Source organism: Tubulanus polymorphus, chromosome 11, assembly GCF_964204645.1.
Source record: "Tubulanus polymorphus chromosome 11, tnTubPoly1.2, whole genome shotgun sequence".
Classification (NCBI taxonomy): Eukaryota; Metazoa; Nemertea; class Palaeonemertea; order Tubulaniformes; family Tubulanidae; genus Tubulanus; species Tubulanus polymorphus.
The window spans coordinates 13,153,096-13,180,622 of record NC_134035.1 but is presented as its reverse complement, the minus strand read 5'-3'; the positions used below and the strand labels follow the sequence as shown (position 1 = coordinate 13,180,622).

The 27,527-nt window shown below is 38.3% G+C and overlaps 1 protein-coding gene and 1 non-coding gene across 6 annotated transcripts; one reads left to right on the top strand and one right to left on the bottom strand.

The window, feature by feature from the left end:
• On the bottom strand, positions 1 to 25,314 carry LOC141913057 (lactadherin-like). Of its 5 annotated transcripts, XM_074804496.1 has the most exons (14): positions 25,014 to 25,314; positions 24,219 to 24,409; positions 11,994 to 12,060; positions 8,791 to 8,996; positions 8,209 to 8,331; positions 7,914 to 8,052; positions 5,467 to 5,607; positions 4,733 to 4,905; positions 3,799 to 3,888; positions 2,898 to 3,042; positions 2,597 to 2,644; positions 2,349 to 2,512; positions 2,025 to 2,184; positions 1 to 1,518 (listed from the first exon to the last, which is right to left on the bottom strand). In XM_074804496.1, exons 2-14 carry the CDS (start codon positions 24,243 to 24,245, stop codon positions 1,247 to 1,249), a joined length of 1,755 nt encoding a protein of 584 aa, XP_074660597.1. In that variant the 5' UTR covers positions 24,246 to 24,409; positions 25,014 to 25,314; the 3' UTR covers positions 1 to 1,246. The 5 variants fall into 5 exon arrangements, with proteins under 5 accessions (XP_074660597.1, XP_074660601.1, XP_074660598.1 ...); XM_074804500.1 differs by lacking the exon at positions 3,799 to 3,888; XM_074804497.1 differs by lacking the exon at positions 25,014 to 25,314 and having other exon boundaries at positions 24,219 to 24,466.
• A 1,064-nt stretch (positions 25,315 to 26,378) lies between these two features.
• Trnas-uga (transfer RNA serine (anticodon UGA)) lies at positions 26,379 to 26,460 on the top strand. Its single transcript has one exon. It is a non-coding gene; the product is annotated as a tRNA-Ser (tRNA).
• The last annotated feature ends 1,067 nt before the right edge of the window (positions 26,461 to 27,527 follow it).

The following is a 27,527-nucleotide window of genomic DNA, read 5'->3' as shown; positions in this document are numbered from 1 at the left end:
TAGTAATAGTAATTTCCATTATTGAAATAAAAGTCGATTACATAGATTTGTCTTGAATTATTTTATCTATCTGATTATTCATTCATCTACAGGCTATACATTACAAAACGGTGGATTTATTGTTTTTTTATAGTAATTTCCCGTAGCACAAGATGAAGAAGATCTGTGAATATACGGCTCTCCCGTCGTTTAAAACATGCAAGCGACTAAAATCTGAGAGAGACCAAGCCTAGAAATATCAGAACACCTGACCACTGGACAATGATTCTAAGTTGAATAAGTCATCTGAGCATTCTTCCTTCACGGGGGAGGGGGGCAGTAACTCAATAATGTTAAAGTAAAACAGTGGATAGTTGACATTGTGGCAATTAGAGCAACATATTTCAAAATGGTATTTAATTTGCATACAGGTCCCAGTTCTCGGTGATCGGAGGGTTAAAATTAAATCATTTTCAATGTTTCAAATCATGACTATAACGCTGCTGACTATAACCCTTGATTCTAGTTTGTATCAGAAACGTTCGAAGGGTCTCTGAAAAACGAATCTCAAAAATCTATCGAAACTCTGCTTCAATTGATAAACTGAGACGCGTATCAGTTGATATTCTCGTAAAAAGAATATTTAACTGAAATCTCAAAGTTTCCTATGATGCGCTTAATACTAATATAGATGTCTATATATAAATATCAATGAAATACATGAAATACATGAATACAGTACAAGTCATATCGATTTACAAATAAAATTGATTATAAGTAATCACTTATTTATGATACATTTCATTCATCGAGTACAAAGCAAGCAATATTTGAAAAATAATTCCACATATCGTCAAACTACAATCATGATATTATATATTTCAGCGTGGAGTTCCTAGTTTTACACTTTGTTCAACCGAAACTCAAACAAAATCTTGATATCGAATTCTAAACAGGATTACACAAACTGACAGGTTTAAAAAACCAACACTATAAATAAGTCTTGAACGGTAAGAAAAACCTCCCAAAAACGTCCAGAAATGAAGCTTTTCCACAGTTTTAGATCTCATTATTTGAAATTTGCATTTAATACACTTATTCCACGATCGATCAGCCTTCTTGGATCGCGCGTGATCTCGTCCAGAGTCTCGTGAGACTCGATGACAAAATCCAATATGGCGGTCAGCATACGAAATAGTTTTTGAGTTTATGTATTTCGCGAGTTTTGAGAAAGGTTTTCGAGTCATTGTTTCTGCAGCGAGTTCACCTACGAATAGACCATCACTTCGCACAACACGGCGCTGAATATTGTATTCCACTTTTTGGCGACGCCGACCGCTTCGATGAACACGTAGCGACCTTTCAGCGGCCTGACGCATTCGAGATGTAACCGCGGTCTGAACAGAGCGTGATTCAAACGCGTCACGAATCCGCACTTGTTTTCGGGGATGTGAATATTCGGTCGTTTCTTTTTCGTGTCGACGTAAACGGTTAAACGGTCCAGATTATACGTGTAGTCTCTGTATCTGTATTCAGGATCTGGCGCAGGTAGAGAAACAAAGAGAAAACATAAAAATATTAAAGTGTGACGATATAAAACTAATAGAATGTGAATTGTGAATCTTAATCCGATTCCATGGATGGAGTTAGAGCATGGGCGTATAGTGCCACAGGGTTGAGAGTCAAAGTCAACTCTGAACTCAGGATCCAATTCTACGGTTCTGAGATAAATCTGACATTCGAGAATGCCCAGTTCCATAGTTCTGAGTTAGAGTTAACTCCGAGTTAAAATCCGTTCATTTTCAATGAGTTAACTCTGAGTCAAAATCTGTAACTGGGTCCTGCTACTAGAATTTAATAAACTGAACAGAGGCCAGTTCCGCAGTCAAGACTTAAGTTCAAAAGAAAGTGTTCTTTAATCTTAAGACTAGTATTAAGGTTATTAGATTGACAATAAAAAGATGGTCTTATACTGGTCTTAACTGTATGCCATGACCGAAGTATAAGTCTCAGTTGACGGCCAATATGACGCGGTTCTAAGTTACCTTTGATACCGCGTGTATCAGGTTGTTGTTGTTGTTGTAGTCTGTGAGTGTATCTGCGCGTTTGAAGTTGCTCGGCGCTGTTTCCCTGCCACGTGTAGATGATGACACCGGACACTTTAGTTTTCGTTCCCAGATCGACCATCCAGACCGGCTTCGATATCTTCAATCAGAAACAAGAGTGTATCTTAAAACTTTCTGAGCCCTCAGTGGTCCAATAGATAGATAGATACTACTCCCCCATGGGAGTATGGGACTCCCTTCCGGGTCTACCTAAATGTTGGTGCACACTGAAGTTATAGGCACGTAATCTACAGCGGGACTGACCTTTGAGTTATCGAGTATTGCGCAACTGTGTAAATTATTATCCAGTTTACCGTCTACAGCCCTGGCCGCCTGACCGTTCAACCAATCACCTTTCCTCAAATGACGTTTACTCAATGACGGTTGAGTTTGAATCCACGATCTCTTTTTGAACGCCATATTCTCAACTAGAGAGAAAATCGGAAGAAATTTCAGTTTTCGATTTTTATGATGAACCGGTGAAATATTCGTTTGAACATTGCGGTACTTACTGCAGGGAGTGTCGGGGTTTATTTTCATAAAGCCTTCTCCGCATTCGCCTAAAAATATTCACAAACAAAAAATGTATATTGTGACAGTCGTTTCTTTAATATTGACGCTACTCTCCGAGTCACTCGGAATTGAAACGATCAAATCACGTGACAGTTTGAGATCTGATATTCTTAGACTGGTTCAACAAAATCGTTTATCATAATAAATCATCGTGATAGAATTCAGAGGTTCAACTGACTAGAAGGATTTGTCTGTTATTGTAGTTGGTGTATTAGTCGTTTCTGTGAGTAGAACACTAACCGTTGTACGGACATCCGATGAGTCCTGCTCTCATTGCGATCTGATCCTGCCATTCCACCGGGTGAAAGCGGATAAATCTCGCTATAAACGGCGCGTTTAGGTAGTGATGACGAGCCGTGTCCTTATCGTTATTACCTCCGAAAACCTACATATTCAAAATATCAGCAGACGAGTGTTAGAGGAGCCGCGTCAACCTGGTATCAACTTCTATTAGAACGTGAAGAAAATAGGTAGAACTGTGTAGGTGAACTGATTTTATTAGAATGGAGAAATAACATCCATAAAGTACTGACTTCATTGACGTTAATAATTTACCTGATAAAGCTCGTTATTTCTGATGAATGATTTAATCTATACAGTGGCTACCTGGTTTTCACGTTTAGTATAAAATCCGGAGAAATTTAGAAATGATCAAGGTTCGATTGCGCCAAATGTGAGGCCGGTTCTTATACAGTTCCCGGTTGAGATTGACCGTAGATATTGAATAGGTTCGCTTACAATGTTTTAACTCTAGGAATCAAATGTTAACAACTTACTGTGGAATTTTTCCTGGCTATCACCTTAGCTAATAATTAAAAAGGATTTGCTCGGTGCTTAAAACGATGAAAGTTCAGATATATTGAGCAAATACACCGTGTATGGATGGTATTTTTATTTGTATAAGTTCATCATATTCTCGTGTGTCGAATCAAATACACGATGGAACATCACTACTGATTAACACAACTCATATTTGCATAGTATTTCTAAATGTGAGTATAAAATGTTTCTAATAACCGGTAACTTAAGTAAAGAAATTCATCTTTAATTTGCTAACTAATTTTAAACTGTGACGATCTCTTTGATCGAAACGTGCGGCTAAAGACTAGTGAGTGCTGCATTTATCTGTGGTCTATCTTACCATGCCGTTCGGGGTTGACTGATCCGGGATTGCTAAAAATAAGGAACTATTATTGTCCTTTGACTTTGAAGGATTCCAGTACCAATAATTCTACAATAAAAACCCAAGCAATACGTCAAGCATTTTAGTTAGTCGAAGCGCCGGTAGGTGGACTCCCTCACCAGCAGGCAACAAGCTACATCCGGGTTACTGGGGAGGTGACACTTTAGAAAAAGCATTATTAAATGGTTTTGTCATTTAATGAGGAATTATGCACTGGTCGATATTGTTACTATTACAGTTGTTTACTGATAGCTGCTGTGTCAAAATGGAGATTCTAAAACCTTTGTTTTTGGATATACATCATTATATGTTAATTTGAATATTGAGGGCATTAAGATGTTGTCTACCATGCATGACGTCACGGGATCCATAATAGAGGTCGCCCGTGCAGCCATGTGCTTTTTAGTCACATGACGACGCCGCCATTTTGACGCCCGAACACAATAAGCGATTTCACACGACAGAAATTTGTAAATGACCATTCGGAAACATGTTTCCGTTTCCGCGTGTTTCCCTGCGTCATGTGCGTTTGGTTTGAGTCTCTAACACCGACGGGTAAACCACTTATGACGTCACACGTGCGCGACCTCTATAAGCGGGGCTGGTTATCAGGGTACAACCACCAGGGGTTACTAGGGCATCATTCATTCAGCTGTATTCATGGACACTACTTAAATCCTCTCTTTTGCTAAACTAGGCGTAAAGTGTACATATTACAGACTGCTTAAAGTGTCAAAGCCACAACTGGAAAAACCGAAACGAGCTTCAACAAATCAAGAACTTCGAATCTTTCGGTTTTCAATTTTTTAAAAATCGTTTTCAGTGAATAATTGTGGGTCTGACATCTTAATTCGCAACGAATTGCTACACCTTTTCATACTCGAGAGTTTACCTTGTTCGGTTGGTGCTGTTCATCTTTATAGAACGTCCAAACGCGACTGTCGTTGCTGTAGGACAGCATGAACCGTCGAACCCAGCTACTCTTTTTAGTGTCGCCTCGTCCTTTCACGACGAGTCCGGTTATTAGTGTTGGTGGACCCACGTCGAACAGTAACCACTGTTTATCTACAAATAACGTATAGAATATACAGCATCTGTTTTATCAATAGTCTTTTTATTTCAGCTACCATTTTAGGTTGATTGTAGATGACTGTGTATATGATGCTATATATTTCATCTGCTAAGTATTTCATTGAAGTCTGATTGAGAAATAGATCACTTGTAGCGATGTGTGTATTTTCTTTACTCTTATTAATTTACTGAATAGATAAGAAAGTTTTGGGTTGTAAAAATAATCACATTTTTCAAAGCTTTAGTGATGAAAAAAAAAATGCAAGAATCAAATTCAGGACACAGTCAGATCAAAGTGAACCCTATACTTAGGATTAGTTCATCTAATTTGGATTAAGATTCCAACAACCAACATCTGTGGGACTGGCCCCAGTTCAACGTTGTCGGTAAAGTTTGATTCTGTTTATAGGGTTAAAATTAGTTCATTTCGAATATTTTTAACTCTTAAGTCAAAGCTTATCTGAGATAGAACTGTGATGGAACTGGTTTCTGGGTGAGTCTATTTGGGCTGAAGTTCACTCCATCCGTTTCACTATGGTTATATCTAAGTATTACCGTTTTGTTGTTTGGCGCACCAGGCTTTATTACTGAGTATATGACCATCTTCGGGTGTACACGAACTGCCATGTTTATGGATTCTGTTACTGGAGGCTGATATTTTACCATACGGAGGCATTCCGATAAAATCCTTACATTCTAAATGAACAAAAATTAATAGAATTAATGATAAGATAACCTTTCAAATTTACATTTCTAAATGTTACATCGACTTCTTGACTGAGAAAGATTGTGATTAGTATTTACGCCCAATCGTAACCAAAGGTAGAATGAGACAAAGTCTGCTGTCCATTCCAGTCCTATATAATATACAATATTCAAATTAGTTCATGCCTTATCTAAGCTGATTACGGTTCCCTAAAGCTAGTCAAACGTACGTCTAAGCTTATTTTGGTTCTGTAACTATCTCAGTATGACAAAATATTTAAGACATTAAGATACTTTAATATTTCCCCATCATAGATGTTCTCAAGGCGGTTGGATATTTCTATTAAGTTCACTCATTGTTTTTATGTTTAACACGAATCGTTGCTGTTTTCTAAATATAGTGTAAACTATAAACTATTTATCATAATAAACTCGAGAATAATAACAGAATAAAGTGACATGATTATGATTTATCATTATATAATGATGAGGACCTGTTATGAAATACCATAAATTACACATTACAACACATTAACGAGTAATCACACTAAATATTCATTATATAATATATATGTTCAGTTTATACGAAGAAAGATAAACTATAAACTATAGGGTTCTTCAGCCCTGTCCTTGTACCAGGCCACATCTTCGCTGCCAAGTTCTTAGTTCTTGAACCGCAAATGCAAGAAATCTATTCGGAAAAAGTCTCCATAAAGACAGCGAATCGCTATGTTATATCAATTATCAATAAGATTTCTATTTTCGAAGCTTTTTCTAAATTTCATCTAAATTTGTATCATATCTTAACGGTGTTTTTGTGTCAATTTAACTCAATTTCTTTGTATGATTACTGATTGCACACGAAGATAAAATGATTGTTCGCATCTACTCAAAAACCTAATCTCTTTATGGTAATGATAGTAATGAAATATGATTTTATTATTTTATTTCCGGAAAAGACTCCCTGGGTTTTACATAAAAAAAATAATACAACTCAAAGACTTTATCAATAAGTTTATAATTTGCAAAAAATTATGATATTACAAGACAAATTTAGAAAGAACATACAAGCCGCAATTATACGGTAGAGTTTTTGCCGAATTTTGCCCGACCAAAAATGTCGTCGGACCAGGCCAGATTGACATGGACGAAATTGTCTGCGTGTGATCGGCAGCTATAACGATCAAAATGTGACTAGGGTAACAACGGAGCTGATTGTATAATAGGGATAATGTTCATAACCTCTTCAGAAGTGAAATGTCATTTTTTATCAGTAGAACTCGTGGTCGGCGCGAGCTAGAAATCAGAAACATCACGTACACATCAAACGAGAATGAGCGATAAATACCGCATCAAAGTGCCGACATTTTACCGCTCATAGTCGACTGTCAAAAACTAGAAGTCGAATTCGTGACTTGGACGAGGGTAATTTAGCGGTTTAGTTAATAATAGTTTATACAGGATAGGAATGTGTCTATTCAAATAGATACTAAAATCAACAGAGCCATCGATAGAGAGAGAGAAGTCAATTTACAACTAGTATCACATTCTTGTCATTATCACACATTAAACAGAAACAAACACCAGAAAAAAAACACCAGAGCGTCCATTAACAACAGCAGCCGAAAACTATATCATTATCAACGCAAATAGATTCATCAGTAACTATGAGTTCAATATGAATATATACAAATATATTAACGGCGAAATTACAGGAAACATGAAATAACGGAGACAGTTGTAAAATACTTTACACATCAAACGACAAAATGTAACCACTATTATTATTTGATGTGTGAGCTTTGAGGAAAAATCGTTCATTTTTATGATCTTGTTTTCCGAAATGATTTTCGATCTTTTTTGCCTTAATTCTATAATCTACGGAAAGACAAGCTTTTATTTTATTTCATTACTTTTCGATCGGTAAAAATGATGAAACTCTATGAGTTCGTGCGGGAAAGAGAATAGGTCACTAAGTCGAAACGTTGAAAATAAACTACAATAGCTCGAGGAAACGTTTCCGACTATTTCTATTCTTAGGGGATCTTTACAGCGCAGACTCAAGACTGATCCACCATGGTTTCCATAAGTATGTCCGAAGATGACTATCATGATGTAGTCGTAATTTCGAATAAACTACACAAACCCGATGAAACATATCAGACACAATTTTCCATTAGTGTGCAGGGATTTTATATCATCATTACAACATGGATTCAGAGCTCAATGAAACATTTCGGACACTATTTTTCATTCTTGGTGTGTAGGGAGTGTATAGTAATATTTCATCGTCTTACTTTGGCAGCCTAGAACCTCTACTCTCATACTAGGATGTCTATGCCAGCTGACAGTGTGGAATTTGATATATCTTGCTTGTATTGGTGTATCCAAATAGGAATGCTTTACAGAGTATGAATCCGCATTCCCTTCAAATACCTAAATGAAAAAAATCATTTGAAAAATCTGATTATTAGAACCTTTAAATAAAATCAGAATAAGCTACTTCCGATTTTATTTCCTGAATTAATTTCTAAGTGATTTACGTCTATATTTATTTTTGAATATTTAATTATAGTTAATATGCAAAATTACCCGTTGGTTTCCATAGAGATCGGCTACGTACGTCCAATGATATGCGTTCATGCTGTATGAAACCTTGAATGACGTCACCCATTCTTTCGCGTCGCCGCGACCTTGAGTCAGTACGCCCGTAACCTGCAATGATATTTCCATCGAGGGTTTTTATTCATATAACCAAATTTCAGGATTGATTTCAAGCAACCGGTATATGATTTAAAGAATTACATTAATATATATATATATATATATATATATATATATATATATATATATATATATATATATATATATATACATATATATATATATATATATATATATATATATATATATATATATATATATATATATATATATATATATATATATATATATATATATATATATATATATATATATATATATATATATGAATATGAAGCAATTAGTAGAATCTAAAATTTCAAAGATTCAGTCTTTAAGATCCTACGAGCTTGGATAAGAGTTTTGGTCGACAAATAACTATGACGACTTTCTCTTTCTCGTGAATAAAGTAAAATCGAATGATGGATCAGCTCTTTGTGAGTCTACGGGTTCTGTTGTTTCTATATATACCTTGGTGTTGACGCCCAAATCAACTTGTAGCCACTCCGACGAGGATTTCGTTTTAGCGCACCACGCTTTACCGTTAGACAAATAAAGCCTAGCGTTCTTCTCATTACAGCCTTTATCCCAGGCTTCGGGATACGCGGACGAGGCGGATATCTGCCAGTCCTGGATATCGCCGGATATCATTCCCAAAGGACCATTTTTCTCACATCCTTGAAAGGAGAAAAATAAACGTAGAAATTGTGATCGTGGATCGACTAGGCAGTGTAACAAACTTGTAGGAAGTGTAGAATTGAGTCTGAGCGTCACCACTGTCTTAGTTTTGAAAATGTTTCATAGAATTCAGTCTAAACGTCTCTTGGGGTGTGAGTTTTTCTTTAATCATAGACTGTCATTTGTCTATAGAAATTCGGCAAAGTGATGATGATAGATATTTCACCGATGTTTGATGTGAGGTATATTGACCTCACGCGCGATGAGTACCTCGCTCCAGATCTCCACGTACGTGCCGGTCGAGACCCTGCGAAACAAATTCGTATTATTTTTGATTCTTTCTTTCCGCGCGCGTTTATTTATTTCAAGTCACGTTCGAAAGCAATTACTAAACGTGGAATGTGGATTTACGACCGAAAATGAGATTTTGATTTGGTTTTAAATCTGTAAATCGTGGTGTAATAAACAAACACACAACACGTGTTGATAGTTCACTAAATGTACTTTGACGTAGGAAATATTTTCCAGCGCAAAAAGATTCAAACCAACAACTGTACAACTGGGCCCCGGGTTTCAGTTTCACTTTCCAGGGCCTAGCATTTTAATCTAGGGGAGGGGGGCGGCAGAGAAACTAGAAAAAAGGTAGTTCAATTGTTTATAACAATTATATTCGTAAAAAGGGAACTTTTTTTGAACCGCTTTGTTTATACGGTCCTGGTTTCAGTTTAGTGTTTTGCTTCACAAGTATATTCATTGCGTGCATAGAGCACAAAAAGAAATACACAGAAAGTAAAATACAGCGGAACAGGCTGGTATTCGCTTAATAAACAAAATAACAAGTTAGTAACAAGTAGTTAGTCTTTTATGATGTATAATGATTAAGTATTGATGTGATTCGTTTTTTGATTGCATCTTTAATTGACGACAATCTGTACTTTATCGGAAACGTTTACAAGAATATGCTGAGACCCGAGTATCTTAATGTATATCTTTTTAGTAGTTTTCAGCACAAATAACAGTAAATAAGCATCGAATATCGTAGTTCAATTGAAAATGAATAAGAAATTGCTCAAGTTTCGACAAAATTTTGATGATTTTGGTAGTAAAGTAATTGATCTCTTGAAATTATATATCTACTCTCAAACAGAAGTCGTAGTCGGGTCTTCGTACGATATTTCGTTTTTATCATATTTATTCAAGATTCTAAGGGTAAAAAAAAACAAATCAAACGCAAGTATAAACTGCGGACTGTAGACATTAAAAACCGTACTAATTATAAAAGGGAGAAAGAATTTCCAGGAATCCGGTCACAAAATGGCAATTTATCGGTAGAACTGCGACGACATATTTCATCGGAATGTCTCCCACCTGGCAGGTTTACTATCAACGCGCTCTCTCGACTAATTCAAATAAAACCAACAAAATACAATTAATGTTTGTAGTAATCGATAAATCATCGAGATTTTACCGATTCGAATTCCGGTTTTTATCACTGTGGATATTATAATGTATTTTATAGTATTTGATCTTCGAATTGTCGTCGTGTATTTGTACATATTGACACTCGGCGACATCTGCCAATAAAAATCCTTGAGGAGATTCACGACGCAGTCTAAATATGACTATAAACAGTGCATAATAAAAACAGTAGCCTTCGGTTTTCGGTACTAAACTGATGCCAATCTGAATTAATATACTTTAATGTTACTTCTTTAATATTGAGTCAATAGTCAACCGGGCTTTAATTGCCATTGAGACTAGAAGTTTTGATGATAAGCCTGATAAGAAACTCTAGTATGGTATTCACATAATGATAGCGGGCGGGTATTGTCCGTAAATAGACCAGTCACCACACCTGACTAGTCACCTTACACGTGACTGGTCACCAGTACAGCTGACTGATCACCCAAACTGGACCTGACAAACTTCCAGACTCACTCAATCACCAGAGTTCTGTGGTCTAGTGGTAAGGTCCAGGGTTTGGAATCTGTGGACCCAGGTTCAAATCCCATAGAGGGCTAGGGTTGAGGATGAGTTAGGGTTGATGGCTTAGGGATATGAAACATTAATATGTTGCATTTTGGGCAATTCTCATGCGATTCTAGCCGAGCAATCCATACAAAAATCTTTTATTTTTTACAGTTTCGTCTTCAATGAGAACAGCGAATGAATTAAATCAACCATTAACAAAACGTTATGTTGAGTAATGTCTAAACGCACAGGAAATTAGACTATCGAACATTTCGTGGGAATATACGAAACTTCGTGACAACTTAATCGGGAAATCAATGTCGGTCAAGACGCGAAAAAAACGATTGAAAATCAGTTTAATCGGTACTTAATGAAAAACGTGACGTGTGTTTTACAACTCAGTGCATCCTGTACCGCCTTCATCGCGGGGGGGGGGGGGGTTTAAGAGAAAATGGGAGAGTTGAACTCAGTTCCTTAGTTCAGGATCCACACTGTTCTGGATCCAGTTCCACATTTCAAGATCCAGATCCATATAGTTCTGGAGTGAGTTCCACAATTAATGGGACTAGTTTTACGTTTCTGGATCCAGATCCACAGTTCTGGACCCAGATCCACAGTTCTGGACCCAGTTTAACAGTTCTGGACCCAGTTCCACAGTTCTGGACCCAGATCCACAGTTCTGTACTCAGTTCCACAGTTCTGAATCCAGTTCCACAGTTCTGGACCCAGTTCCACAGTTCTGGATCCAGTTCCGCAGTTCTGGACCCAGTTTAACAGTTCTGGATCCAGTTCCACAGTTCTGGACCCAGATCCACAGTTCTGTACTCAGTTCCACAGTTCTGGACCCAGATCCACAGTTCTGGACCCAGATCCACAGTTCTGTACTCAGTTCCACAGTTCTGGATCCAGTTCCACAGTTCTGTACTCAGTTCCACAGTTCTGGACCCAGATCCACAGTTCTGTACTCAGTTCCACAGTTCTGGATCCAGTTCCGCAGTTCTGAAATAGATTATTATTTGTTTTACCTTTTGCGATTGACAGCGCGGTCAGAAGAAGTGAGATTGGTAAAACATGGCGTCGACTGGAAAACATCTGAAATAGATACGAAAATAGCTCAATATCATAATCAATTAATGATAGACTGTGGAGGGAGAAAACAATGATGTTATCTACGATGATTGAACACGGAGGCGGGTTACGGGTTACGGGTTACGGGTTCGGTTTTCTGTTTATGAAACATAAAACTCAAGAATGCGGACTAAAAAGTAACAACAAGATCGTATCGAAATAAAAAATGCTTCGCAAATCAGTTTTTGTTTTCGCTCTCATCCGATATCGAGAACGGTGAAGGTAATATAAAACCGCGATTAAAATTCACGAGGGAAAACTGCTCCTACCCTCTCGGTCGGTTATAAGTGATTCTGTTCTCTTTTTTTTTAGTTCTTTTTTTCTAAGTCGAAACAAAAAAAAGCGTTGTTGTTGCGCGCGCGTTTACGAAAACAAAAAACCGGCGCGCTAATTGCTTGTCTGATCGGGTAGGTGCAGAGAATGCCGCAGATGAAAGCGGAAACGGAATGAACTGCAGATTTTTGATCAGTTACAACTACAACATTGTGAACACGTGTTTGTAATGAAACTATGATGTTTTTGGTCACCCGCTTTACTTTCTTCTCGCGGGTTTCAAAAGAACCCATTTGTTATACACTATTTCTCGTTGATCGGTCGGTATGTACATAGATCCTCATTCCTAGCATTCTACCCCCAACCCCCCTCCCTTCCCCTGTGCAGATGTCTGGAAACAATTTATGGTCAGTTCAGAAGTGTGGAACCGGGGGAGGGAACCAGAGCTGTAGAACTGTGTCCAGAGCTGTGGATCCGTATCCATAACTGTGGAACTGGATCCAAAGCACTGAGTCCAGAACTGTGGGACTGGATCCAGAACTGTGGGACTGGATCCAGAACTGTGGAACTGGATCCAGAACTGTAGAACTGGATCCAGAACTGTAGAACTGTGTCCAGAACTGTGGAACTGGATCCAGAACTGTGGAACTGGGTCCAGAACTGTGGAACTGGATCCAGAACTGTGGAACTAGGCCCAGAACTGAGGAACTGGGTCCAGAACTGTGGAACTGGATCCAGAACTGTAGAACTGGATCCAGAACTGTAGAACTGGATCCAGAACTGAGGAACTGGGTCCAGAACTGTGGAACTGGATCCAGAACTGTGGAACTGGATCCAGACCTGTGGAACTGGGTCCAGAACTGTGGAACTGTGTCCAGAACTGTGGAACTGGATCCAGAACTGTAGAACTGTGTCCAGAACTGTGGAACTGGATCCAGAACTGTGGAACTGGATCCAGAACTGTGGAACTGGGTCCAGAACTGTAGAACTGGGTTCTACTTGAGAACTCGAACCTAAAATCAGTAGACGATTTAGATTGATTTGTTTATAGACAACATTCTGACGTCTTATTGCCGAACTACAAACACTATCGAGTCAATATGTTATTAGTTTATCATACACCTATCGTAAGGTTATCACTATTTGAAATAGGTTGTTGTACCAGTTATTATAGAGATAGTTGTGTATACTGATTTTTTTCCTATTCAATAATATTCCTATTTTCCAAACATTAAATATCGTGAACCAATATTATTTACGTGTACAAGGCATATTATTATGTCTATATCATGTACGCGACATATATTAAAAAACGATCTTCGAATCAAGCTTTAAGATACCAATAAGCAAATGTGTGAAATACTTAAGTGAGTCCCGGGTCGTAACGATTATCAAAAAGATTCCTTCCTAAAAATAATAAGAGTGCGTAATGTTTTCTGGAGTTGATAGATTAATAAGTATATTCCAAACTTAGCTCCTGCGCTTATTCGTAAAATATCAAAGTTTATATTGATATTTCGGCAGCGAATTTCATTGATATCTAAGTAAGTATATCAATCAATCAATATGAAATTTGATACGTCCATATTTATTTATACAACATAATCAATAAGAATATTCGGTAGTGAAGTTAAAGGGGTCAAAATGAATTTAAACTATTGTTTACACTGGAGAATCTTTTCTTAGAAGAATTGACTACATGAAGTTATGAAGGTCTAATATTGTAGGTCTTATATTGTAGGTCTAATATTGTAGGTCTAATATTGTAGGTCTAATGTTGTAGGTCTAATGTTGTAGGTCTATATTGTAGGTCTCTTCTCTCTCATGGGGTAGAAATTAAATTACGATGTTGTCAATTCTAATAATTGTTACATTTATCAACTGGGGATTTTTTTTTCCTGTGTATAAAATAGCACTTGATCGAATCCGATATGAAATGAACTACTTTTTTCATCGAAGGCCGCATCGGCTACAATAACCATTCCTGGGATAGCTATTAGAATACATAACCCCGGTAGTCGAAACGTTGAAATAATTCATCGACTCAATGAAAAGCATTTCTGACTGTTTTCTCTTTGATAATAAGTTAATGATTTTTTGTCACCAATTGAACTAAGTTTACAAAAATACATGATAGATAGGGCCTGTAGTAAATTGATGATTCTAGGAGCATGAACAGGGACATAAAGGCTGTACAATGGGCTGATTTGGTTTGACCAGTACGATGGCCATCTTAGTTCTGTAGTCAATCTAAGACTATCAGAGTTCAGATTTAAGTCCATTTTTTTATCTTAGTCTCGATAAGGGAACCGGCCCCTGTCCGGCCCCTGTGGCCTTTTTTGTGTTACATCTTATATAATCGTCACAACACGGACTCTTGAGTGTTTCCTCAATGGTTATAATGAGGACAACATCAGTATTCCTGCAGATGACTATTAGGATAGAGTCAAAACGTCGAATAAACTACACTAGCTCAAGGGAATATTTCAGGTCTTTTTCATTCTTAGTGTGCAGGGATTTTCTATATTATCGTCACAACACGAACTCAAGAGTATTTCATCAATGGCTATTTTGGCTACCACGTCACAACCAGACGCGCGGGTGGGCGGACGTTTGTGGTAGGTATGGTGTGGGAAATGATGGCTCCGTGTGTTCGATCAGTCTGAGATATTAGTGTCGGTGTCTAATCACGTGTCTCCTGTCTATACGAGAACTGTGAGAGAATTGCCGTGTCACTAAACACTATTTGAAACCCTCGCGACGGGAGGCTTCGAGAAAGAATAAATAGCAATTCAGGAATTTGATGTTCGGTCTATTAAACAATTTGTGTTGGCACCACTTACTAGGAGCAAACATCAAACCAAGGCTGGTCAAGTATTTACCTCTTAAATGACATTTTAATTTCTTCAAAGCTCTCAAGTAGAATATAATGGAGCCCCAGGGCAAATACGTAGCACAATAAATAAACAAGCCTCGCGCCGCTGCCCGTCCAAAATACAACAGCGATATTCGAGAAATATTATTTTGTGGTCGGCAGGAAAATCCTAACGATTAGTAGATCATACATCAAGTATTTTCTTTCTACTCAATTTTATGGCGCTCATTTCATTTACGAAATATGTTCGAAATATCTACCATTTACGAATAGGGAACTTTTGCACGGTCAAATCTCATATTGAAGACCAGTCTAAGCTCATCTTAATATAACCGATGATATAACAACTTAAGATCAGTCTAAGCTAATTTTGGTTTTTATATGACCAATCTAATAACTTAAGACCAGTCTAAGCTCGTTTTAGTTCTATAACCAATCTAACAACTTCAGACAACTTCATAGTTTAAGACGGCCTTTAGACTTCAAGCCAGGAATGCGACACTCGTAGACTATATGATCAAAACATGGCTGCAAAAACAATCATTTTGAATGCTGCTCAAAATTATCAAGATGAGCATTTTTGTGGCGACCAAAAAATCTCAAAATTCTCGGAACAAATAAAGAAATTGTTGAACTATCTACATTCGCGCTCTCTGTAACTCTTGAATATCCGTCTATTTTCAGTGCTGTTCGTTTACGGAAAGATTGACGTTTATATTGATGGAGAAAGTCGGTTAACAATATGAGACCACACGGACGGGTTGCCGCCTGGTGAATTATAGCGCTATATTATATATAACATTTGTGTATAAACTGTAAACAAACAGATACAAAAATATGAAACAAGGGGGAGAAAGAGAGAAATAGATAGAGAGAGAGGGGAGAGAGTTATGGAGGAGGGAGATCACATCTTCAATAGGAAACGTGTTATAAACCTGTCTGATCTCATTATTCTGAAAGCTTGTATCAATGGATCCAACTTCTAAAAATAATCATTCATGATATTTATATTCAAGCATGAAAAAGATATTTTTTTAGCCGCCGGTGAAGTTTGAAGTGTGTTTTTCAGTTGAGGATCTAAGCTGCCGGTAGCCGGAAATCTTTTTTTTAAGTTACTTCTATTTAGATATATAGATTTGAACCTTTTAGGGAATTATTTTTTCAATTCGAACTTTTTAAGGGATTTTGACATGTCTTTCATGTAAATCAAACGTCTATTCACTAGCGGTCCGAAAACGTCAGACCTGTGGAAAGGATACCTTAAAAAAGAATAAATTCTTAATGTCAATTTCATTTTTTTCTAATTCTGAAAACTATTTCGTCTCATGAGACAGTACGATAATGGTGTCTTCTTCTGAATAGATCGTACTCGTCAAACTTTGGATCAGAGCCAATAACATAAACAGAATCAGATCGGTCTCGATAAAACCGAAATTCTGGGTACATTATTTTGTTCTGTTGTGTAAAACTGCTGTCTGACGCGTTTCATGTGTCAATAACACCGTTAAATACAAGACTTATCGCCTTTAACATCAGGATTATAATTTTGTTTCGGGGACTCGAAGAATGTCTTTAACTGTATAACTGTATTTTGTCGAAAGAATTTGCCCGATCTTTATCTATGATTATTGTGTCGTAAATGTGTGTTTTCAAATGAGCCCCGGGTGTTTCTTAAGAGTTCATTTAACGTTTAATACAAACTTTAACAAAATGACTTTCATTCCGGGAGCTTAATACAGTTCGTTATATCGCACCCCACAACTCGGTTAGACTGTTTTGACTTATGGTAGTTAAAATGGTCCTAAATCCAGCTGGTATGAACTTTATGGTTAGCTCGGTTAAGGAACTAAGACGAGGTTAGACCAGTCTTAAGTTGTTGCATTAGTTTTAGAACAAAGATGAACTTGGACTTGTCTTAAGTTGTTAGATTGGCTATAGAACCAAAATGAGCTTAGACTGGTCTTAAGTTGTTAGATTGGCTAGAGAACCAAAATGAGCTTAGACTGGTCTCAAGTTGTTAGATTGGCTAGAGAACCAAAATGAGCTTAGACTGGTCTTAAGTTGTTAAATTGGTTATAGAACCAAAATGAGCTTAGACTGGTCTTAAGTTGTTAAATTGTTTATACAACCGAAATGAGCTAAGGCTGGTCTTAAGTTGTTAAATTGGTTATAGAACCAAAATGAGCTTAGACTGGTCTTAAGTTGTTAAATTGGTTATAGAACCAAAATGAGCTTAGACTGGTCTTAAGTTGTTAAATTGGTTATAGAACTAAAATGAGCTTAGACTGGTCTTAAGTTGTTAGATTGGTTATAGAACCAAAATGAGCTTAGACTGGTCTTAAGTTGTTAGATTGGCTAGAGAACCAAAATGAGCTTAGACTGGTCTCAAGTTGTTAGATTGGCTAGAGAACCAAAATGAGCTTAGACTGGTCTTAAGTTGTTAAATTGGTTATAGAACCAAAATGAGCTTAGACTGGTCTTAAGTTGTTAGATTGGTTATAGAACCAAAATGAGCTTAGACTGGTCTTAAGTTGTTAGATTGGCTAGAGAACCAAAATGAGCTTAGACTGGTCTCAAGTTGTTAGATTGGCTAGAGAACCAAAATGAGCTTAGACTGGTCTTAAGTTGTTAAATTGGTTATAGAACCAAAATGAGCTTAGACTGGTCTTAAGTTGTTAAATTGGTTATAGCACTGAAATCTGCTTTAGACTTAAATATTAAGTGATGACAAATCATAAGAACGTAAGTGAATACTGCTGATATCGATGACATACACCAAAAACATCTCTCACCTCGCATTATACTCAGTAATTTGAGAGCTGTTTCCCGTATATCCCAAATCCGATAGAATAGAATGAAAGATTAATGAAGTGCTCATTTCTTTCAATGATTGTGTCCGATATTCAAATTGATGGTTATTGATATTCTCAGCAGGTGAGTGGAGCTGAGTGGAGGTGAGTGGAACTGAGTGGAGGTTAGTGGAGGTGTTCAACCTCTCGACCGCAATAACCTCACGAATTGACAACACTTCAAAAACGCGAGACCTTTTCACGGTAGAATCTCAAATAACTTCCTCAAGTATCTCTCCGAGTACCGCATCGTGAAATTGAAAACGATCAGGAATTATTCGTAAATTTTCTCGATCAAAGGAAATCATTTTTATACCGACATTTCTAAATGAGAACATGAAGAAACGTGTACGTTGGAAATATCTTTCGTCTTCAGGCTCGATGGATCAGGGACTAGGTATCAGGGTCAATGGTAAGGGTTTGATTGACTGTGAAAAAAGAACCAATCTTAAATGGTTCACCGCTAAACTTTTGTGACAATCTTAAGTCGTAACTTGTTTTATTGCCTATTTCTATTTTCCTTCAACCGAACTGTCAATATAGGAAATCTTCGCACGCTTTTGTAACCACAAGTGATATCAGAGTCATTTCAGAAATAGAGAAAAGAATTTGATCCCGCTATATACGAATTCTTAAGAGTAAAAACGAAATTAAAGGACAAGCTTTTTCGGACTCTCTCTCTCTCTCCCTCTAGGGCCTGACAATGGTCTTAAGAGAGAGTCTGAAACGTTAGGTCTTTTAGATCGTTTTTTAATCTTTTAAATTTGAGCATAGCGGTTTTTCTATTCATTATCCGCGTCACGTATGTACCGGGCCGTTCTACTAAAAATTCGGAATTCTTTATCGGAAAAAACTGAAAATATCGAAAAGGTGATTTTTTAGGTTCAAGTGTTTCTCTCAGGAATTTCTAGTCAATTATCGACATATTTCGAGCGATTTTAACACGAATTTGCAGCGACGAAAAGACAGAATGTCAATCACTCAATTGTAAGAATATCAAATTACAAGCCGTTTTTATTCCAGCACTGTTTAACTACTGTTAGTCCTTACAATCTGTCTTGAATTACGGGAACAATTATCACAAAAAAAGGAAAATATAATATATTGTAAAATCTTCTCGATGGAATTTTATATATTGAAATCACGAGTGACTGAGTCACTAATTTATCGTACATTAATATAAACAGACTGTGTATTTATCAGCGGGTCTTTATTGAATAAATTTCGGAATGTGCTCCACGAGATCGGGTTACAGGTGGAGAGAGGGCGGGGGAGAGTGGGAGAGAGAGGGGAAGGGCGGGAGAGGGAGAGAGGGAGAGAGAGGGGGAAGGGCAGGAGAGGGAGAGAGGGAGAGAGAGAGGGGGTTACAGGCTGAGAGAGGGCGGGGGAGAGTGGGAGAGAGGGGAAGGGCGGGAGAGGGAGAGAGAGGGGAAGGGAGATGGGAGAGAGAGGGGGTTACAGGCTGAGAGATGGCGGGGGAGAGTGGGAGAGAGGGGAAGGGCGGGGGAGAGTGGGAGAGAGGGGAAGGGCGGGGGAGAGTGGGAGAGAGGGGAAGGGCGGGAGAGGGAGAGAGGGAGAGAGAGGGGGAAGGGCAGGAGAGGGAGAGAGGGAGAGAGAGAGGGGGTTACAGGCTGAGAGAGGGCGGGGGAGAGTGGGAGAGAGGGGAAGGGCGGAAGAGGGAGAGAGGGAGAGAGAGAGGGGGTTACAGGCTGAGAGAGGGCGGGGGAGAGTGGGAGAGAGGGGAAGGGCGGGAGAGGGAGAGAGGGAGAGAGAGGGGAAGGGTGGGAGAGGGAGAGAGAGAGGGGAAGGGCGGGAGAGGGAGAGAGAGGGGAAGGGCGGAAGAGGGAGAGAGGGAGAGAGAGGGGGTTACAGGCTGAGAGATGGCGAGGGAGAGTGGGAGAGAGAGGGGGAAGGGCAGGAGAGGGAGAGAGGGAGAGAGAGAGAGGGAGGGGTTACAGGCTGAAAGAGGGCGAGGGAGAAGGCAGGGAGGGAGAGGGGGAGAAAGAGGAAGGGAGATGGGAGAGAGAGGGGAGGGAGGGAGGGAGGGGTTGCGGGCTGAGAGATGGAGAGGGAGAGTGTGAGAGAGAATGATAGAAAGGAGAGGAGGTAGCCGAAAGAAGAGGATGAGAAGGAGAGAGAAAGGTTGAGAAAGGTTGAGAAGGTCTCTTGTTGCTAATCGCGTCGAAAACTGCTCTCAACTTTCCACTTAACACGTACTTAAAAATAACTTCTCTTCAAAGCTCTAACGAATATTATCAGGCGAGACTGCGACCACTCAGAGATAAACTATAGTCAAACTTCATCAACTCTGTTATCACCACAATAGAGCCCACGAGCTTCACCGAGGATTCTTCATACTTTTGTTGTGCGCGAGAAGGAAATAAACAGACTATCACTTCAAGTAAAATACCCGCGAGTATTTCTCTCTAACTAACCCGGTCTAAACTCTGATGAAAAAACAACACGCTTCTCGCGATCTGTTCATCGTCTCGATATCACATTTTTTAGATTGTTCGGGAATTTTTTCGGTTACAGAAAAAGGTGATCTTAGAAGCAAAACGAATTCGCTTAAGTTTCGAAAAAAAAACGTAGCCAATGATGAAACACAGTGTCCGTATATTGTATATAAACAATCATATAGAATCCTTAAATACTGAACCACAGTCCTTAAGATGAATATTAAGATTATACAGCAGCCTCATCGATGATTTAAGATTTTGGTAATATTTATTCGAATACAGTATTCCTGAAGATGACTCAGGATAAAGTGGAAACGTCAAATTAACTGCACACTAATTAACCGTACACATAAGGGCGTAATCGAAACGTCGAATAACTTATGGAAACATTTCAAACATTTCATCTAAGGATGTTATATTTGAAAGAAAAATCCGTTTGCAATGAAATTGAAACTTGACACGAACCTCGGTCGTCACCGTCGTCGGGGGCACTTTTGCTTCTAGACTAAAAGTCGCATGTTGTTAACAATCCACTTTAGTTTTACGACTGAAGTACCTTTAGAACAAGTTATCTGATATGATATATCTGCAGGTGCCCCAATAAACTACACTTGACGTATTCGTTTATGATGTTTACTTTTCGCTTTTATTGTCGTCGCGACCATTTTTATATTCATATCACAGACGACAGAAGCAGACGACCCCTGCACCTTCTCGCTTCACAGGGGTCTTAAGAGGTGATACAAAATCCCTGCAAACTAAGTGAGAAAAATAAGTCCGAAAATGTTTCATCTTCAGGATTCCTTGAGCTAGTGTAGTTTATTCAACGTTTCGACTATATCCTAATTGTCATCTTCAGGAATACTGTATTCCTTGAGCTAGTGTAGTTTATTCAACGTTTCGACTTTATCCTAATAGTCATCTTCAGGAATACTGTATTCCTTGAGCTAGTGTAGTTTATTCAACGTTTCGACTTTATCCAAATAGTCATCTTCAGGAATACTGTATTCCTTGAGCTAGTGTAGTTTATTCAACGTTTCGACTATCTACTAATAGTCATCTTCAGGAATACTGTATTCCTTGAGCTAGTGTAGTTTATTCAACGTTTCGACTTTATCCTAATAGTCATCTTCAGGAATACTGTATTCCTTGAGCTAGTGTAGTTTATTCAACGTTTCGACTATCTACTAATAGTCATCTTCAGGAATACTGTATTCCTTGAGCTAGTGTAGTTTATTCAACGTTTCAACTATATCCTAATAGTCATCTTCAGGAATACTGTATTCCTTGAGCTAGTGTAGTTTATTCAACGTTTCGACTATATCCTAATAGTCATCTTCAGGAATACTGTATTCCTTGAGCTAGTGTAGTTTATTCGACGTTTCGACTTTATCCTAATAGTCATCTTCAGGAATACTGTATTCCTTGAGCTAGTGTAGTTTATTCGACGTTTCGACTTTATCCTGATAGTCATCTTCAGGAATACTGTATTCCTTGAGCTAGTGTAGTTTATTCGACGTTTCGACTTTATCCTGATGATCATCTTCTTTCGACTTTATCCTTCATAAATCATCCCCAGGAATATTTTTGGGAGCTCGTTGATGAAATACTTTCTGAGTCCGTGTTGTAAAGATGATATTAAATCCCTGCACACTAAGAATAAAAAGAGTCTGAAATGTGTCCCTTGAGCTAGTGAAGTTTATCCGACATTTCGACTATATCCTATGGTCAGCTTTGCTATATTCATTGGACATTTCCAGGAATTCTCCCCCCCCCCCCCCATTACATCAGACAAAATCCTTGCACACTAAGAATAAAAATTCAGAAATTTGTATCCGAGCAGTCACCTTCAGGAAATACAGAACCCGTTTCCATCGTTTAAAAAATCAGATCATTTTCAATTATCAATCTCAAGTTGAGTACCACAGGGAAGCGCTGATCTCGCGAGATGAAAGTTTGAATATCGAATAATTTTAAATGTCCGAGTCCCTTATCCGTCGCGAATCGCTTCAAATGAAGCTAACATAGCGAGGAGGAATGAACTCAACGGGTATTCACTGTGTAGAAAGTCGTTTTCTTCTAGTTAAACGAACAATGACAATCGCAGTATTTAGAAATCGGAGTCGGATGATTTATAGGGGATTATGATTTACGATGCTTTTATAGAAGAAACCCAAGATATCAATAGTCATGTAAAAGCTATTTAATGATGTGTGTAGCCGGTTTCCAACCTTCTGCATCGCCATACACTATCTATAGCATTATGGAAAATATGGCTACATATTTCAGAAGTTTCGTGTAGACACACACAGAATAAATGCCTCCGTTCAAACCTGGGTCACTTACCCTTTTAATATGCCTCTCTCTGACTCTATTCTTTCTAACTCTCGCCATCCCCACTCTCCTTCTCTCTCCTCTCCTTCTCTCTCCTCTCCCTCTCTCTCCCTCTTCCTCCCTCTCTCCCTTACTCCTATCCCCACTCTCATTCCCTCTCCTCTCCCTCTCTCTCCCTCTCTCTCTCCCTCTTCCTCCCTCTCTCCCTCCCTTACTCCTATCCCAACTCTCCCTCTCTCCCTCCCTTACTCCTATCCCCACTCTCCTTCTCTCTCCTCTCCCTCCCTCTCCTCTCCCTCTCTCTCCCTTTCTCTCCCTCCCTCTTCCTCCCTCTCTCTCCCTCCCTTACTCCTATCCCTCTCCTTCTCTCTCCTCTCCCTCTCATCTCTCCCTATCCCCCTTTTCTCTCCTCTCATTATCCTTCTCTTCCTTCTCATCTGTCCCGATCTCCTCTCCTTATTTCTCGTTCCTCTTCCCTCTCCATCTCCCTCTCCCTCTCTCTCGTAGAAATGACGAAGTTCACCCCTCGACGGGGAGGAATGGTATATGTTGTCGAACGCAGGCGATCAGTATCATTACAGAACGAACCTCCAGGATGTATTCAGGTCATATTATATTAATACATAATTAATACATAATTCAAGGGTGTGTTTTTTTACGGGTTACAGTGATAATATTCGTATAACCTCCCCGCCGCGAGCGAGCTCTCTGCTCTCTCGCTCTCTGTCAGAGGAAACTGAACAGTTTTTCCGCGATCAAACGACGTAATGATAAATATATATGACTGATCGGAATTTCATCGCGAAAAATAACGATCAAGATTCCGAATCCCTACTGGTTACAAGCGTAAAATGATGTCGAATCTTCCCTGCTTGTATCTGATACACAACACAACACATGGCGTGTGATCGAAAGAGGATTTTATCGAAAGTAATTTCAATTTTTGGCAAATGCGGCCTAAATGATAATATATACAAAGGAAATTCGTACGATGGAGTAAGCGAAACGGTTTCAAGTGAAAATTAAATTGGTTTTTAATGTTACCGAAAACTATTATCAAGTTGACTAATAAGATATACACGAGGAAATGCGCAAAGTTGCCAAGAGACCTCAAATAGTAGGTTTAGAGATGTACCATGATTTATGTGTTCCCGATAATACGTTTATAGATAGTTATAAAGGGCCTATCGATTTCAAAATCAAACCCTCTGTTCCGTTTCCGGCAGGTAGGTGACTGGCGGGTTTGTAAAAGCCTAACCCAGCATCAAATCAATCGACTAAATAAGAGCGACAATAATCCCTTAAGGTCCAAGAATTTAAAAAAATACCTACCGTTTTCAAACTGAGCTGAAGCTGCATTGTGATTAATCCTTCTTGTTTAAATTCCTCAGACACGGAACGAGAAAATCTTTCGCAGCAGTTTTTACAAGTGCAAATTAAGTTCGTTTAATATATGACGATACTTGAAACTTTCGTTGATGTTGATATCAAGGCTTGCGGCCCGTTCGCCGTAGACTCGGCATCTGTAAAAATAAAGCATTGCAAAACGCGATTAATTATTCGGAGCAAAAAAAAAACAAAATTAGTCCCTACACAGGAAATGAAAGATTGTAGAATTATTTCAGCAAAAAAGCGTCGTTTTTTTATTAATTTTTTTCTTGCATCATTATCGCTTAATGGTGAAATAATTGCGCATAAACTTCAACTTTGAGATCAACTTAAAATGTTATCATTGTGTTGATTGCTGAATCACCTTTAGCATAATTGAAAAATATATAGCTTTATGATTTTAATGTCGGTTAATTCAAAAATAAAGTAGATCAAAAATATGAAATGCGACATTTCGACAAATTTCTTACAGTCGAGATATATTCAATTTTGCCAAGTTGAATTTCAAAGACTCATCTTATTGCTCGAATCTTTTTAAGTCGCGGGATCTTATTTGTAAATCACACAAAAATCTTAGGAGAATATCAATGCAATTTCCATTGTCTCTATCGAATTATTCAAGAAAATCAAGAAACATTCTTCATATAACATATTTAAAAACAGTTTGCTCTCTTTTCAATCAAGTTGGATTGAGATATTTCATTGACTGAACTCGGATAAGATTTTAGTTGTGCTTACCGCGTTATGAAAATAGATGATAAATCAAGTGCCTCTTCAGTGTGATATTACTGGTAATAAACTAATGTGTGAAGTATATGAACCTCTTAGAGTTTATTCTTTAATCCAATGGATATCGTCGTTAATCCGTTAAGTACACATATATATATATATATATATATACACACACACACACACGCGTGCGGGCACTTGACGAATATTTCTATAAGTAATAATATATATTTAATCCACGAGATAATCCTTTAATCCGTAAGATTATCTCTATCTCGATCTCTTTCTTTCTCGGTGTTTTTGATAACTGTGAGTGTTGAACGTGACTGACTGAAGTGCGGTTGAACAACTAGTTTTAATGTCGTTAACGCGCGCGACTGTGGCGCCGCGCTAAAGTTCGCCGGGAGTTTTTGGGTTTCGATTGGTCTCTATCGATTTCGGATTCTGGCGCGAGTATAGCATACACGCTTTTCTGTCAATTCCGGGAATAGCATGATCTACCTGATAGAAGCGGCCGATAGAGAGTTTATGGTCCGGCGGATCCATCAGAGCTGGGAGGATTTTTCAATGCGCCATTGAGACGCGCTGGCACACATGCCCTATGAAATGATCGAACATTTTGAAATTTTCCGATAACTAGAAAAAAAACCTGGATCTCGTTTTAAATCTGACGTTGGATGATGGAGTTTACTTGAACTGCTGCCGATATACATCATCATCTTCATCGTCACGGACGAAACGAAGGCCTAGCAAGGAGACCTGTCGGTTCCTTTTTGCAATATCAGCAAATAGGCGACGATGCTCTCAAAAATACATCAGATATAAAAAGAAATGATTGTTCATTATTTGATAAGTATTGTAAATTATATCGTATTGTGATTGGTTGAATCACATGAAAAACGGAATTATTCTGCAAAACAGAAAAACAAGCTCGTTTCTTTTTTTTTATCAATGTTGATTGGTGAAAAAATTTCGTGGAAATGCTTCGTGAAAATTAGCGTTTCCAGTGGAAGATATTTTGAGAAGGACTGATCCTAAGTAGGATTAATTCCTAAATCGATTTAACCAAAACGGAATTAATTGAGAAATTGAATTGATTTTGAATAAGCTGAATCCTGTGATTTGGACACCTCTCGGGTTTCAACTCAAGTAAATCTGCTTTAACCGACGCCTAGAGGAGCGCAAGCAAACTCACGTATAATTCTAACGTATAGCAGAAATATTAAAAACCGTTAAGTATTTGAAATTCTGGGAAATGACAAGAGTAATGGTCGTGTAATGTAGTTGGGTTACACGCATCACTATACAATATGCATAGCGCGCGCCAATAGCGCTCTGGGTTAAAGCATACTGTGACGCAGACAATGTATAGCAGCTGCGATGGCCGAGTGGTTAAGGCGTTAGACTTGAAATCTAATGGGATCTTCCCGCGTAGGTTCGAACCCTACTCGCAGCGAAACATTCATTTTTTCTTTTTTATTACCCATCGATTCTTCTGAGCCCAATTTTATCAACTACGATGTCGGATAATTGGTAGATTTAAATACTATTTTTCTAGTTATTTCACTGAAATTTATCTTCTGACTCGTAGCTCCGGCTCTGAGGGCCATCATAGAGCATCTTGTTAGGAATAAGCGAGGAATATAACTAGATGTTTTGTGTATGTGGAATGTTCACTCGTGCGAATCGTTACAACAAAAAAACAACATAATTCTCTCCACGGCTGTAAATAATGAACTAAACATTCGTGGCTTGGTGAAGAGTAGCACCCGATAGTTTGATGAGCCAGGTGTGCTGAGTTTCAGAACAGGTGGGACCAGGGATATAACAATACTGTTTGTGGTACCGGGTACCTACTGATGGTGTGCAGGGGTTCCTCGGAACTGGGGTCGGCATATTATTTACTGGATGAACCGAAGGTAACTCGACGATATTAGTGAACATACCTTATCAATCATTAGCTAAACGAGTCCGAGTTCATATCGTACAAGGAAATGTAAGGAAGAGATCTCTTTCAGAAATATCATCTTTATTCGGAAAAATAAGATGTGGATTTTACTGGCCACTAGTGACCCCCCCCCCCCCTGTATCCGCCCCTTATGCCATTTTTACAATAACGAGCAAGCTGTTAACTGTCTACACGGGCAGAAATCATGCTGTAGCAGTTGAATTACCCCTCTTAGAAACGTCAACTATCATATAGCAACCAACGAAAATGCAACACGTTATGTCAGCGTATTCCGATAGATGGCAGAAGTGTGAACAGGAGAAAGCACGCGAACGCTTCTCGAAGATAAAAAAAATTGGCTTCAGATACAAAAATTTGGCATGTTGTAAAAATAAGTTGAAATTTAGAAAACCGACTTTGCTTTGGCACACCGTGCTCCAATACCGCACCGAAGCAATTAAGTAACAACAGAAATAACGCAAAAACGTGTATTTTTGTATTGAAAAAATGAAATGTTATGTGTAAAAAAAGTCCGGATTCCAACTTGATTGTATAATCATTAAGAAATCAAGAAC

Excerpts from the sequence above, each read along its gene's own strand:
- LOC141913057 (XM_074804496.1), bottom strand. The coding sequence starts at position 24,245 with ATGCAGCTTCAGCTCAGTTTGAAAACG. Across the intron at positions 8,332-8,790 it reads ATTTGGGCGTCAACACCAAG|GTTACGGGCGTACTGACTCA; the intron begins GTATATATAGAA and ends ATATCATTGCAG. Across the intron at positions 5,608-7,913 it reads AGAGGTTCTAGGCTGCCAAA|AATGTAAGGATTTTATCGGA; the intron begins GTAAGACGATGA and ends TTGTTCATTTAG.